Source organism: Engystomops pustulosus, chromosome 1, assembly GCF_040894005.1.
Source record: "Engystomops pustulosus chromosome 1, aEngPut4.maternal, whole genome shotgun sequence".
NCBI lineage: Eukaryota > Metazoa > Chordata > Amphibia > Anura > Leptodactylidae > Engystomops > Engystomops pustulosus.
The window spans coordinates 119,445,055-119,461,557 of record NC_092411.1 but is presented as its reverse complement, the minus strand read 5'-3'; the positions used below and the strand labels follow the sequence as shown (position 1 = coordinate 119,461,557).

At 38.9% G+C, this 16,503-nt stretch overlaps 1 protein-coding gene across 1 annotated transcript; it reads right to left on the bottom strand.

The window, feature by feature from the left end:
* Positions 1-9,726: 9,726 nt before the first annotated feature.
* On the bottom strand, positions 9,727-16,298 carry DMRT2 (doublesex and mab-3 related transcription factor 2). Its single transcript, XM_072126496.1, has 4 exons — positions 16,138-16,298; positions 14,150-14,579; positions 13,325-13,427; positions 9,727-10,877 (listed from the first exon to the last, which is right to left on the bottom strand). The coding sequence occupies exons 2-4, from the start codon at positions 14,558-14,560 to the stop codon at positions 9,859-9,861; spliced, it is 1,533 nt and encodes a 510-aa protein (XP_071982597.1). The 5' UTR covers positions 14,561-14,579; positions 16,138-16,298; the 3' UTR covers positions 9,727-9,858.
* Positions 16,299-16,503: the final 205 nt, after the last annotated feature.

Below are 16,503 nucleotides of genomic sequence, written 5' to 3'. Positions count from 1 at the left end.
GTAACATGGCTCTGCACTGTGAAGCCAGACGACAGATTCTCGTGTATTCTCATTTGCCACAATAATATGTTAACACCAAGACAGCTTCAATTTTCTTCACTGAATTATGTGCAGTCTCCTCTCATCACTGAGATTCATTCTTCACTGCTTATTAAACAAACCTGTGTATTTTTAGGAAACTATTTAGTTTCCTTTGCAAAAGAAAATAAAAATGAAAAAACATGCGTCCTGTAAAAACTTGCCTTTGCAGTGAACCTTTTAATTGCTGAGTGTATTGACACTATGGAATGGAAAAACTCCTAATGCATTTGCAAGTCTCAAGGAAATCACTCATCATATCAACTTTTTAGTAAAACCAGTTTAAAAATAGGCTTATTTTCATAAAGAAATAAGATTGGACAGGTACCGTCTATAATGAATGGTAATAAGTATGGTCTGGAATGAATGAAATATGTTAGAAATCAAAGACTTTGGTACCAGGGTCTGTCTGTCTATTGGTATGCAGCTGCGATTGGCAACAACCATTTCCTAAGCCCCAGTATGACCAGTGATACTATAGGTAATTCCCCAATGTCTACACTTTTATAACTTTAAAATGTAAGTGTATGGTTAACATTGTACATTAATGTTACCACAGCATTTTAGCGGCTTTACTCTGATGGCCCCCAAAAATTGCATATGCACTGATGGAGAGTTCTACTACACTGCAACACATCAGTATTACAGTGTAATATATTGAATTAGGGATCAAAGATATCATACACCATATTTTACTGATTATAAGACGCCCCCAGATTTTGACACCAAAAAAATGAAAAAATTATATTTGATGCCTATTAAAAATTCCCTGGTTGTCACACAAACATCTCTGCAATAGCTCCACGAGCGGCTCTGCAATATTAAAAGACATCTACCACCAGAATCAAAGATCGTAAACCAAGCACACTGACATAACAGTGTGTGTCCCCTATGACAGGATCTGCTCTTCTTTTAGCTTCTTATACCCTGGTTTTTACAAGAAAAGGCTAATTGTGCAAATAAGCCTGGAAGGCTCCATGCTTTATAGAATTAATGGAGCCTGGAGTCCATCAGGCTCATTTACATAATTTTAAAGCCTTTTTTCTTAAAAAGCAGGCCATAAGAAGCTTAAAGAAGAGAAGACTATTCTAGAGAGGGCACACACCAGTATGTTAGTCTGCTGGGCATACAATCATTGATCCTGGTGGTCGATGTCCTTTAACACAGAGACAGCTCCACTCAATTAAACCCCCCCCCCACACACACACACACACACACACACACATTAGCTATCAAGCTTTTATAATTGCAAAACCCCCTACAAACCTATAATTCCTCATCCCCTCATTTTGACTCCACCACACACACATACATATATACCATCAGCTCACAACCACCATGGAATCAGTCTTGACCTGATGATGTCAGGCAAGGTACCTAACTTTTGGAAGAAAGCAGTGCAGAGACATGGAGATCGGGTAAAATGCTTTATGCTTCACACTGTATGCTTCAGCTGATCTCCATAACAGCGGTCAGTAGGGTCTGGCAGTGCTGGATACTCCTGACTGTTGGACTATAAACTACAGGCACTTTTTTAGCAGCACTTTTTCTTGCTAAAAATTGTATCTTATAGTCGAAAAAAAATGTAATTTGTGTTTTACAAAAGGAAAAAAGCCATCACAGAATTGATATCTTTATTTACCTGTCGCCAGTCATCATTAAAAAAATGTCATCATTCAGCTATGGACACCCCAAAATGATATTTTTAATATGCATCCCATAAAAAAAAGCCAAAAAACATGTCCACATTACAAAATTATAATGACATAGGGCTCATATATCTGTGGCATGTTCTGTTTCTATGGGAAACTATCTTTATGTTAGTGATTATTCACTATAGTAAAATGACAGCTTTCAGTTAATGGCAAATGGATTAAAAATAGGTTTCTTTGACAATAAACTGATCACAAAGCATCTGCAACATCCTCCTAGACTTTTCTTGGGGCCTGGAGGCAGCCAGGGCCCAGAATACCGGAGTGGCTGGCGATTGCGGCCTAGGCCACGCTGGTGTCACGGTGATTGGTATGGGGACCGGAGGGCTGTCTTACAGCCTGGCACATCTCCAGCAGGTGGTGTGTGCAAGAAAAGATGGAGGGAGATGCTGAGGTACTTGGTGGTGACAGCTGTATCCAGGGAAAAGACGGAGGCAATGTGGTGCAAATTAACTCACAACTCTTTTTTAGTATTAACTGCAGGCAACAGGCCAAACTGTCTTGTTATAGATGCCGGATTGTTGGATATTCCAGATTACTGGAGTGGTCATGGAGAGTGATCCTCAGGATTAGATTCACCAGTAGTAGATACAGTTTGGGATGTAGCTGTGTCTAATACTGGAAGCTGCAGCTTTGTCCTTGGTTGGTTAAGTGCCTGTACTGGAGGTGCACAGACGCTGTCTCTGGTCACTCTGTCTCTGATGACAGACCTGTGCTCTCTAGGGAGAGCTGGTGGTAAAGAGCTGCTCACGTGGTGAATTCATGTGTTCAGAAGCAAGGCTAAAGCCTAAGAGCACTTGCCCCTTCCTGTCCAGGGGTTTTGTTAAACCCTGGTCAGGTGGTGGCTCACTCTCCAATCACACTCCAGTTCACATGAAGGAATACAATTGGACAATAACTTTAGAAAACTTACCCCTTGCCTGCACAGGCAGTATCTAAAGCTGCTAATTACCTTAATTGACTGCATTACCCTAAAGGTGAGTTGATCAGACTCCCCTAGAGGGGTCCTACAGGTATCAGCATCCCAAAGGGGAAATTTAAGGGGTTTTCCAGCTTCGCATATTAATGACAGATGTTTGCAAAAGGTCACCAGTATCAGTTTGGTAGGGGTCTGACACCTAGCACTCCCACTGATAAGCTATACTCAGCATATAAACCTCATATAAACCTATTTTTGCTCTTGGAATACATTGAACATTTTCCATATTGGACTGGGTTAAGGTTCCATTTTATGTTTTCATCTTCAAAGAATTTCCATTTTTTTGTACATAAATATCTTTTTGAGAATTTTAATTTAGGGGGCAGCAAACTGTGTCTAAATCCAATAGACATTCGTCAGGCTTAGAGGTTGTGGATCCTCTGAACCACTGCGGACAATGGCACAAACCACTACCTGGGACCGGAGTCTAAGTGGCACCCGGTTTTCACCAGAGCCCGCCGCAAAGCGGGTTAGACAAGCTGCGGCGTGGTACCACCAGGTTGTTCCACAGGCGTGACTTGTCCGCAGTGGCAGCCAAGGTCGAGGTACAGAAATGGCAGGCAATCTCGTGGTCGGGGACAGGCAGGAGGTCAGGACAGGCAGCACAGGATCAGAGTCAGAGACGTAGCAACAGGTCAGGGCAGGCGGCAAAGGAGCGATGTCAGAAACGGAACCAGGGTCACAACGGGAATTCACAAGAGCACAAGGCATCAGAAAAGCTTTCTCTAGGGTGCTAAGCACGAAGATCCGGCAGGGGCTTGCAAGAAGAGGCAGGCTTAAATAGATTCTGCAAAATGGCCAGCGCCAATTAATGGCGCTCTGGCCCTTTAAATTTTGAGAAGTGACCGCGCAAGCGCCCTAGCATTCGGGGCCGCGAGCGCACGGCGGAAGGGAGCGAGCCGGGAGCCGGGGAAGGTAAGCAGCGCTGGCGGCGCGCTGGCTGGGGCAGAGAAGCACGGGTGAGCCCGCGACCCGCGATATGGGTCGCGGGACCACCCGTAACAACATTGCATAAATGTAATCTAACACTATCATTTCTATGCTCTCCTATGATCCTTTCACACTGTGAAGCCAATGTATAAACAATTAAAGGAAATCTACCATGAGGAATCTACTATCAGAAGTAGATCTAATAATATGGAAACAAGAGCAAAAAACGCTCAGGTGTCAGCTCACCTGATCTGCAGCTTGCAAATGGACAGTGCCGTGCAACTATGATGAACCCGTTCCGGTCCCGGGGACCAAAGGTATAATGAAGAAAAGGAAAAAATGTATCATCGGCAGCAGGCGGAGGAAAGTGTAAAAAAGGCAAAACTTTATTTCCAAGACATGATTAAAAAGTGATCATGGGGAAGAGAAAAATGGTTACGCGTTTCGGACCATAGGAATGAGGTCCTTATTCATACCTGTATTTTGTCTAGTGAGAGCTCGCTTTAAGGAAAGAGGAAACACGTCACTGTGGAGAGACCTCCCTCCTGCAGAGCTGACACGGCAGGAGACAAATTGACAACACATGGCTAAGGAAACATAAAATATAAATGGAAAATACATGAACAAAACGATAGGCAAAAAAGTTAATGCAAAGTAAGGTATCAAGATTAGTAAATATAAAGTAAATCACTTTTGAAATTTAAGCCTGCAGGGTGGCGAGTGTTGAGTGAGAAAATCCACTTCGCTTCCTTCACATGAAAGCTCTTAACTCTATCGCCTCCTCTTTTGTTTAGGGGAACATGATCAATAGCCGTGACTTTCAGACTGGACAGAATGATGATCCCTGAAATGTTTAGATAATCCGGTGATGTTGCGAGTGCTAGATATTGTGCGTGGGTTGGCACCGGTGATGTGCTCTGATAGCCGGTCTTTTAACTTTCTACAAGTGCAACCGACATATTGTAAATTACACAAAGTGCATTCCGCCAGGTAGACAATGAAAGTACTTTCACAATTCATATGTCTCTGTATTTTGAAATGTTTAACATTGGCGGTGGAGACAAAAGAGGATGTTTTGTGCATAAATTTACAGATGTTACATCTGTTGCCCCCGCAACAAAACTACCTTTGTAGCTTAACCAAGTGGGAGTGGTATTAACATTAGAAAAAATATTGGGAGATAGCATAGTAGCTAGAGTGGGAGCACGGCGTGATACACACATAATGCCATCAGAAAGGATTTTCTTTAGAAGGATATCAGTTTCCAGAATGGGTAGATGTTTTTTTAATAATGGATGAAATTTGGGCATATTGAGGTGTGTATTGAGTGTTAAAGGTAGGTTTGGAGGAAATGCAATTTTAGTGGGTTTGTCAAGAAGATAATGTGAACGGGGGTGAGCATCAACGATGCGTTTTGCACGTTCACAACATGCGTGTGTGTACCCTCTGTGTTTGAGCCGATTAGTCATAGTCAAACATTCAGTTTTATAAGAGGCATCAGTGGACGAGGCACGCTTAGCTCGGATAAACCTTTGGTTTTTAACAAGTTAGGCTAGGTTCCAGGATTATTAAATTACAGATTAGGGCAGAGGCAGGCAGGAGGGATCTACCATCAGATCTACTTCTGATAGTAGATTCCTTATGGTAGGTTTCCTTTAAATGCTACAAACAACTGTAGCCAGTTTTACTGTGGCTACCTAAGACTCTAAATTCTCTACCCAAAGTAGTATTTGATGTAATTGGGATGTTCTTTGTTGCCAACAAGGAAAACTGTAATTTGTGAAAACATAAGAAAAATATCTATTTGCCCACAATGAATATGACAATCTGCAAGGAATGTGTTGTATATTTATTACATGGACTAATACAGCACTTAGCTCTTTTGACTTTAGCCTTCAATGCATTGTAAATATTAGCCAGAGTGTAATCTAAACCGAGCTGATGTGTGTCCAACATAACAAAAAGCTGTCACACTCAGTCCTGTAGAAATATGAGGTTCACCGAGATGAACTTTGCATTGCATTTGAGAGTTGCTTGACTTTTCTGAAGGAAGATTCCAGACTATAAGTATCGCCATGTTTTTGATGCACATTTATATATGAAAAACACTTCTCTGGAATGGTTGTTACAGTGAAAGCATTTACTAGTATTACTTTTAGATTATTTTCTATTTCACCCTACAGAGTTTGTTGTGTTGTATGGACGTGTTGAGCAATGCTCTGTTCCTTCCAGTAACCTGGGGTGCGGTTTTCTTATATATTCTGGTACGGTGCAAATATTTACAATGGTTTCTTCAAGTACCAGCAACTATATTACTATGTATTGCTGTCTTTATGTTGGCACAAAGTTGTGAGCTGCCATAAGTACCTATCATTTTATACCACAAAATTCCCACCTGCTAAGAATCCCAACATAGACTTTGACACATTTCCATCTGCAAATTATTTTCCCATTGTTTGTATTCATCATAGGAGCAAAATAACTATAGTATTGGAAGCCATCTCATGGCTAGTTGAAAGGGGCAACAATTTGGCTGCCAATCCAGCAATACATTTGTGTAGGGCAGTTAACTGGAATGTAGAACCCAAACTGAACCTACGAGTCCGCTCAGTGGTTAGCACTACTGCCTAGCACCACTGGGGTCCTGGGTTCAAGTCCCATCCAGGGCAACATCTGCAAAGATTTTGTATGTTCTCTCTGTGTTTGTGTGGGTTTCTTCCAGGTTCTCCGGTTTCCTACCACACTCCAAAACATACTGGTAGGTTGATTAGATTCTGATCCCCATGGGGACAGGGGCAGATCTGGAAAGCTCTGTGTAGGGCTGTAGAATCTGTTGATTATCTCTAGTCACAATGAGCTCCATTGCACTATAACAGGTTCTATTAGCTTTTCATCAAGATACCCAACATTTTACTGGATAAGATACTATGCCATTATTTTATATGGATTCCTTGGAATATGAAACAAAGGGAACTAATGGAACTTCCAATGTGGATAGAAACATGATCTTACAAAAATTGGTACGTTGTACGTTGTTGACTGCGTCAAATGTTATCGCCAGATTTCTTTGTAATAAAGCATAAAATAAATAAAACAGATGTTTGTGTTTATCTTCATACAAAGTATATAAAAAAAATATGTGGTAAGGGACAAAACATTTAGACAACCTTATAGCATTAATGTACATATGGGGAGATTTATCTTTTATGTTTCTAGTTTTCTATTTGCCTAATTCCTTATTTAAGTCTTATTTGTCTCAGTTAGATTATCCTTGTGTTAAAATAGACCTGTACCTGTTAGTCTAACATTGCAACTTCTTTTTTAAAAGTCACAAATTTTAGCAAAAAAAAAACCTCCCAGACGGTTTTTAGATTAATCTCCCATTTCTTTACATAATGCTTTTGGTTATGTTGTCTGCATATTGCAGCCGAAAGACAGTTCACCGGCAGGTTTTTTGTTTAAAAATAAAAATGAATTGCAATCAGCAGTTTTGTCTGCCATAATTGCACAATTCTAAATAAATTATAGTATTATAGTTTAGTATTGTAGATCCGAAATGTTTTTTTTTGTACTGCATTTTTACACTGTTGTCTAAAGTGAACTTTTTAACTTTTCTTTGACCTGTATTAACCATTGAAAAACAGTGCACCATGAGTTGTGGTGCAAATGTGGAAAAGTCGCAAAAAAAGTGTGCAAAAAAACATCTCTGCACAAAAATCTGTGACATTTAAAAGTAAGGTATGGAAAAATCTCCCCCATAGTATCAGATGTACCAGATGTATCACTTGTTTTTTCTGTTGTTTTTGCACCTTTTCATATTGTCGCACTGTTTTTGCATCAGTTTTGCCACTAAATAAACTAGCTGGTCATTAAAAATAACCTAGTTTTCTTCATTTGTCCTACCAATCCAGATGTTTTGCTGCACCTAATAATCATTCATAATTAGCAACTTGTTCATTTAGGTGCAATTTAGGCGCAAAAACACTTTAGCTTGAAGGTGGCGTAGACTGAGAAGCAACACTGAGCTCTCATGCAGAGTGGTGTATCCCCAGCAGCAGAGCTCAACAGACACCACAGACACTACTTACAGCCTGTGTTTGCAGTTCATGACCTTCTATTTACAAAAAATTTGCAAAAACAGCAGCTCAGAGAAGGAGAGAGGAGAGGTTTGTAGGAATTAGCAGATAGTACAGAGAAGTGTCCCGTGTAGCAGGATAGAAGAGAAGTGAATGGAAGCTAAAGATAGTACAGAGAAGTGTCCCCGTGTACCAGGATGACCACACTGGTGTCTGAGGAGGAACACTGGCCAGAATAACAGGGAGGCAGCAGAAGATCAGCACCGGAGGATCCCCTCCAGGAGAAGTCACTGCTGAAGAGATCACTGGGTGCAGGGTGTCACACACCTGGGCTCTGCTGTGAGTGTTATTCTCATGATATGATGTGGGAGAGAAGCAGAGCGGAGCTTGTAGGAGGATCAAATGTAACTGCCCCGATCTAACATTGCACTTATATATTGCAACTAAAGAAAAGTTATTAATAAGAGGCAGGAATTAAGGCGCAACAACGAGACTTGAGCACAGGACAGTGATACATCTGGCCCTATGTATATTTAAGACTTTGTAAATGTGATAACACTGTGCTTTAAAAGGTATGATCAGGATCAAATACCTTTGTGACCAAGAACTCAGTAGTAGTAGCTTTTATCTGAAAAGTTTTGAGATTTTGCATATCATATCAAATGCAATCACCCCCTTTTTTGTATGATGCAACTAGATGTAAGACTGTATCCATAGCAATCCATGATCCATGGTTTCCTTGCCCAAGGTAAAAATAATACACAATAAAATCAATATACCTAGGGTCAGTTTCAGAGACTAACTGTGCAGCCGTTTATAGTGATAAGCTGTATATAGTGATAAACTCATATGTGCTGCTGCCATAGTAAAACATATGAAATGCGGCCTTATGTTTTATGGAACTAGCCTTATAGGTTTCTGCACAGTGTCACATTGGAGGCAGAAACAGTCATCCGAAAGACCAAAGACATCTAAGAGAGATATACAGTTATTCTACTGTGGTTTGAAGACTGAACTGAGAAACATTTGTTAAACCAGTATGGACAGATTGTTTTTTGCCTCATAAAAGGGATTTAGAGTATTTATTTATTTTCTTTATTTAACAAATATGTATAAAATAAATGTAAAAAGGCCAAGTAAAAACTGCTCTTTAAAAAATATATTTATTGTTAAAACGGTACTGAATCAAAACTGTGAAATTGCTTCCCTGAACTTTTCATTACACTGGATATTACTGGAAATATTTATAGATTCACATTGATAAAAGATGATACCACACATTTCTGGGTAGATGGGGGTATACCAATAACTCCAGAAATGTTTGCCGGCTACAGCTCAGTATTTATCCAATTCTGTGTTCTGTGACTATGACTCCTATGTTGGTATTTAAAGCTCCTAAACCTCAATGCAAAGTCAGCACCAGGGTCTTCATCTTCCATTTGCTGTTTATAATAACTGTGTCTTCTTACTTGACATAAGAACCTATGGGTCACTATGTAACAAGGGTGCCAGGGTGCTACTAGTACCTCTACAACCACTATAGCTCAGCCTGTTTATAAAACATTGCATTGCAGAAAATCTTCTCAAAATGCCTGCATGGATTTGCCTGAAACTTCTCCTTTCTTATTCCACACTCATGGGCTACTTATAGGCCATTTGGCTTCAAGATTATGTGCCCTATTTGGAGAATACGTGATGACAAACTCTGTAAAATGCTGCTTAATATGCTGGTGCTGCATAAACAATAAGACACCATTACATAAAATCATTATATTTTCTTGAAGATGACTTTTTAAAAATGTTTTCAATAAATAAATCAATATTATATAAAACTGAAATAAATATTTAACAGTTGTATTTTATTATTTCTATAAATTTTTGTTTTATATTCAAATATTTTACAATTCACATATGCAAATCACATTTTTTACATTTAAATATTGTCATTTGTACAAAAGAATAGCATCATGCAAGTGTATATTCTATACATTGTCCTTGCACAATTCATGGATTTTTGGAAAGGCTTCCTTATGAAGGAATTCTGGTAGCTGGCAGCAGCAGCTCATGAAGCAGTCACTGTGGTCTACTGACTTGATCTTTGTGCAGTGCTTGATGGCATCTTAAGGATAGATTCAACAGAAAATGGTAGGGGCTCATTGACAGAAAGTTTTGTGCCTGTGTCTTTCCCTAAGAAAAAGTCCTTGTTGTACCTGTCAATAGTTAATTTATACTTCTGGTTTTCCTTGGATGAACATTCTCTGAATTTCTTTGCAGGTTCTTCATAGGGGTCTTTAATACAAGTTTTAAGGTCAGACAATGACTTCTCGAGATGTGCTTGTTGAAACAATGAGTGGAAAGGGCTATATTTTAAAGATAAAGGCTGCTTGCTGACATCCTTGCTGATCTTGTTTATTAAGCTTTCAGGTGGAGATAAATGGTCCTTGTTAGAGATTTGTGAAAAGTTCCTTTTTGGAGGTGAAAATGCAGACCTTTCTCCACTGTCCTGTGGAACATGCTGAGGGTGGATCATTTGTGTTTCCATTTTTGTGGGTACCAAGTCCTGTTCTGTAGGCTGGCATTCTATCACTGGGCTGGATTTTGAGTCCCAGTTTGACCCAGGTTTTAATGCCTGCATGGCTGTAGCGTTTAATAGACACTGTTGATATAGAAGAGCATCTGTGATTGGGCCATTCTTTGGCCAAACCAAGAACCTGGAGGGGACAGGGTATTGTCTGTATGTGGTGGCCACACTGACATTTGAAGAAATCAGTTCAACATTCCCTGACCCTGAATACTGCATAGTGAGATCAAGGCAAGTAGGCAATAAATTGCAAAATTCTTTGTTTGGACTTTCAACCTGTGAGCTCCCATAAGCAGCTTTGTAGGAATTGTATTCTGCAGCATGTAGCATACGACTGGGTAAGAAAAGGTTGGAAGCCTGAGAGGCCTCAAGCATCTCCCTTTCTTTGTATTCCCTCTCTAACATAATGTTCTCCAATTCTTTATCAGCAAACGCCCGTCTCTTCCTCATCCTGTCACTCACAGGAGCTGGCAGTGGGGAGTTGGGCCCCATATAAGAATCTGCTGGCAGCGGCCGATAACCTGAAATCAAAAGTTATTTTTTAGTTTAGCTTTTTTAAAGCAATGAAAAGCAGATTTCATAACATTTACAAAATAGAGAGATGGATTTTCATTTTCAGTTCACAATCAGATTTTTAAAAGCAAAAATGCTCTGTCTGTCCTCTGGCCAACACAGATTGTAAAAATTAATTGCCATACTCTTTTCAGCCTACAACGGCTAAGCTACACAGCTACATATTTTTTCACAAGACTCTAAAATGGTAACTCTATGACAACAGAACTGTCAGAAAAAATCCACTTAAGAAATGTACTACATAAGTTTATTATTAGTCATAATTTGGCAATGATGCCACATATTAACAGAGCTGGCATCAGAGTGATCTGGTCCCTAGCCATAGCCATGATACTGATGTTCTTATTTGAGTAGCAATCTTTTTTTCTACACCCAGATGCCCCATCTGAAAAAGGAATGAAGGGCTCTGCCCCTATCCTAATGCCCAAATGTATAGGATATAGTATAGCATATACTATTTTATATACTATATATAGTATAGCATATTCCATTTTCACAGTTTTAGATAGTGTTATAAATGATAATTTACTGTGTAGATGGAACATAACATTCATTTGTGCATTATTTATACAGTGTAAGTTCTGTACAAATTAGCCGCTTTAAGATAATTTACTACCTTATTAAGTTATAGATTATTTAAACTGTCACATGATAGTAGAAAATCAAACAAATCAAATTCAAATCACTCTTAATTTTTTTTTATGTTTCATTGATGTATTTTATATTGTATTTAATTGCCATGTAAAATCCAATTTTACATTGATACTATACTTGATAATAAGACCACCCAGGGAGTTTTTATGCATACACCTGTCACATTTTAATGCCAGGAAATAAAGCTATACCTAGAATTGATGACACACATTTCCTAGAGGCAGATCACAATGTACAAAGTGTTACAGATGAGAGAGGAAACTCGAACTAGGAGAGAAGGGAAAAAGACAGACAGTCAAGAGTAAAAAGAGGAAAAGCAGCACAAAGGGACAATGAATGTATATGGAGAAAACACAGTTGGCATCATGTATCAAAAGCATTGTTCCTAAAAACTGGTTTATGCTTTTGGCATACTGTTCTTATACTGTTGGAATTTATGGCACATTTTATATACATTTGATCACATGCCCAGGCATGGAGCCTGTGTAAAGTTTAGCATTTGTAGTTTGGTGAAAATATACTGATTTTGTTTGATTCACAAGTAGTATAAAGGGATAATACACTTTCTAACAATCTATTTATTTATTTGGTTACATTGATTACAAATGTTGTCAGTCAAATAGTGTGCCATGTATTTTGCTACTATATATAATAGAAATCTTTCATATATCCTGCAGAATCCAGCAGTTAGTTTAAGACACATGAAAGTCTGAAAATAAAGGGATTCTACTATTTATCATTTTTATGCAAAATTCTGCTGCATTTGTTTGAAAATCCCCACAGAGTGCATGACAGCAAAGCTTTGGACAGACATATTTGCATGTAAAATGGAATGCAAAACTGCTTTGTCTATAGACTAAGTATAGAAAAGCTTTTATATTGTTCTAGGAAATCATAGAAGTAATGGGGGTCATCTATATTGCACTGCACTGTTTTTATGTAGTAGAGATCCTTTAAGAATAATGTTGGATAAATTAGACTGCACAACTTGTACATAAACCATAGACACAGTAAGTAGATAGAGAAAGAATGGTTTATTTTACGATAGAATACTATGAATAGTATGACAAAATGATAGCTACATAGATTTGAAGGATGGTCAGGTATATAAAAGCATGGTGAGATACTGAAGCTAGATAGATAGGTAGATAAATAGATAGATAGATAGATAGATAGATAATGATTGAATAGATAGCTTAATAAAATATAATGACAAAATCATATATATATATATATATATATATATATATATATATATATATATATATGTGTGTGTGTGTGTGTGTGTGTGTGTGTGCGTGTGTGAAATATGGCCAGATAGAAACATAATATAGATTGATAATATTGGTAGATAAATAATTGAGACTGATTATTTTGATTTTCAGATAGATATATGGATGGATAGATATAGATAAAAGAATAGGTAGATAGATAAATAAGACAGATAGATGAGATAGATATATGATGGAATAATGTAAATATATAAATGTATTACTTTAACATCATATACCATTGCATTTTATACTTGTATATGCATACTGTAGTTCTCTTTGGTTTCCTAACCTTAACTGAAGTTTCTAGAGAAGACAATATTGACCCTAAGTATTTCTCTTTCATTTTTTTTCAGAATACCTTTAATATAATTCTATTGCTAGCAATATTAAATATATTCATATGAAACTTTCATTTTTTGTTGTTACAATGATCCGTAAATATAGCAAAGTATAGAACAAAAAATTACCTTCTAATATGCTTTTGGCCAGCAGGCTAGGGGTCCTAATATGTCTCTGATAAACAGTTTTCCTCTCTGTTACAGTGGGCTTCCCTGTCAAGCCTTTCTTGTCCTGGAAACAAGAACATAAAAGATCATTCATATTCTCTATAATTGAGCAATGTCAAACATAACACCTACACAGCACATACACCATCACCTTATACTGAGGATGGAAGAAACACAGCAGCTGTGACAATAATGTGAATAGGCTCATGAAAGTGTTGTGGTGTAAACCTGTTGTCTCCAGTGTACATGAAACAAGGACTGAGCCACTCAATTTCTTGCAAACACAATAAAAGGCACAAGTGGCGATTTATGAGTTTCTACACTACATACTCCCTATCTGTAGAAATATTTAGAGGAAAAACACTGGGCTGCCCAGCTCCGCGTATAACAGGAATATTCCAGGTACCAGCTAGTAGTAAGATTATGTGCGAGTAATAGAACTATTCTAGAAGTGCCTCCTCCTCATAACCCAATTATTTGCAATAGACACAACTGTCACCAATATGACGCCCCCCTGTGGTGACACTATGCGCAGCACTGCAGAGGGCATTACTGTGCCCACCTGGTTACTATCTAAGAATGCTATCACACTGTGCCATGTACTGACTTTGTGACAGCTTTGAGACGTGTCCTTTTTCAGACACTGGAATGAGAGATTATACCGGGCCAACCATCAATGATCATCTATCCCAGGGTGTAGAGAATCCCATCAGCTCGTCCTCTATATGAGAAGTGACTGAATGCTGATATTATAATCCTATGTGTATAAGTATGCATTGTACCCACCTCTGTGGCCTGCTGCCTCCTGAGTGCCACCTGTGCCGCCATCACCCTCTGCCTCTCCACCACCAGCAGGCAATTGGCGCACTGACAGTCCCTCCAGCGACAGAAACGTTTGTGACCCTTGAGGCAGGACACGACCCCGTGGTTCCTGCAGCGGGCACACTTGGGGGTCCTACTCAGCTTCCTCTGCTCCCCAGCCTTGTCCGCAGCCTTGAGCTGGAGCTGCTGCTGCTGGTTGTCTTGCTCCTCTTCCTCATCCTCTTCTTCAGGCATCCTGTGGGGTTCCGGGTGCCGGCTCTCCCCCTCCAGCTCCACGCTCTCCACATCAATCTCCGAGTCCCCGGCAAGGGAGGATGAGTATGAGGAGTGCGGGGAGGAGGATGAGGGGGAAGAAGAAGGCTGCATCTCATACATGGCGGCAGGATCCTCTCAACTGTTAGGAAAAAAGAACACAAAGTCTCAGAATATATGATAATTACATTATACACACAATATGGAGATATAATATTATACTACATACACTCAATACAAAGACACTGAAACAATTGATGGCACATTATTGTGTAATTATGTTGTTTATGCCCTACATACAAGTGTAAAACATCATCAACTGTATACATAATAACGGGGCTATTCCTATATAATTATTACAGTTATTATTGTTATTATTAAAAATTTCGTTTGGAAGACACTCTACTTTTATTAAAATATCTTCACGTGTTAAAAAATTAATTGTTGTCAATTAAAATGGTTACGTACAAATGGTATTGATGCATGATGTGAAGGTATGGGATGTGCAGTATAGGGGCCGCATATTATAGATTGGAAGTGTCTGTACATATTAAAGATTGGGAGTGTCTATAAAAATTATTTCATACTGTAAATTGATTAGTCTTATTATAGCTGAAAACGATTACAGGAGGTGGTGTACAGACAGCACATCTGTAGCCCAGAACTATTACTGTAGCACTCAAATAGTTCTAAATAAGATACATAACTATCTCTGATGTATTACATCAAATAAGACATCGATTAGCATGATAATTATTATTTGTAAACACATGTAGTAGAAAGATATAGGTAGCTAAACCAATAAATATTGTAAAACTTTTGGTATGTTTTTATTCTAGGCTACACTCTGATTGCGTTTTGCTATTGGCTAATACAAACACTAAGTGAAAGATCTTAGATATATAGTTAGATAATTTAGATTAGATTATACTAACAGATCGGTAAACAAATAGAGAGAGAGATATTAGATATACATTTATATAAAAGTGTTTCCCTGTGTAAAAGTGAAGGACCTAGTGCCTGGTATATTGGCATGTACCCACACAGCAGCTGGGTTTTCCTCCACTGTGTTACTTTTAATCTTCTATATGATATGATGAAGTAAAGTGAGAGTAAATCTATAGATAAATAGATGAGTAAAACAAGATACATAGATAGACACATAAATAAACAGATGGATAGAAATATAGACAGATAGACAGATATAATGGATAGATAGATAAATGAATAGATAGATAGATAGATTGCTAGAACATGATACATAGATAGGCAAATACATAGATATACAGATGGATAGATATATAGACAGATAGATGGATACATAGATCGATAGATAGGAGGAGATGCATAGATCGACAGATGATAAATAGATAGATAGGACAAGATACATAGACAGATATATCAATAGGTAGACAGATAGATTGATAGATAGATAGATAGATAGATAGATAGATAGATAGATAGATAGATAGATAGATAGATAGATAGGTGTTATACACATGGGACTGTTATGCAGAGGAGGCAGAGAGACTGTGGTTAGGGGAGCAGCTGACCCCATTACCAGATGTGTGTACAGTAACATGCAGCTGAAGCTTCTCATATGAGGAGAAAGCAGTTCTTATGATGCGGTGTGTAGAGGCTGATAACAGAGAACAATAGTCCCAGTCTCCCCATACATGAGACTGATCAGTAAGACTTACCTTTACAGAGTGAAGAAGGGAGTGGTGAGGTAGCATCCACCAGTGAGCAACACTAATCCTCGGTAAGTCCACAGTGCGGTTCCATGCAGGTCATTCACACATGACTGTGACAGGAGGTGAGTGCTGGGCTGCGGCTTTATAATAGCTCTCCAGTCATAGCGCGCACTCAGCCCTTGTACAGTCCCTGACTCACTGTCCCGCCAGCCTTCCCCCTTATTGGCTGTTCTGGCTGTCTGCGCCCCCTCTGATTGGGCAGGGCGCCCGCCGTTGTCCCGCCCACTCCTCGCCTTGTTTACTAGCCCTCTCTCCAGATGTGGCACTTGTGATGGGGCACCCTGCTATCACCCCCGGGCACCGTCACACCAA

What these genes read in the sequence shown, in the direction of transcription:
- DMRT2 (XM_072126496.1), bottom strand. Translation starts at nt 14,560, where the DNA reads ATGTATGAGATGCAGCCTTCTTCTTCCCCCTCATCCTCCTCCCCGCAC. An exon ending in GGAGGCAGCAGGCCACAGAG is followed by an intron (nt 13,428 to 14,149) that starts GTGGGTACAATG and finishes TCTTGTTTCCAG; the next exon opens with GACAAGAAAGGCTTGACAGG. An exon ending in GGCCAAAAGCATATTAGAAG is followed by an intron (nt 10,878 to 13,324) that starts GTAATTTTTTGT and finishes TTTTGATTTCAG; the next exon opens with GTTATCGGCCGCTGCCAGCA.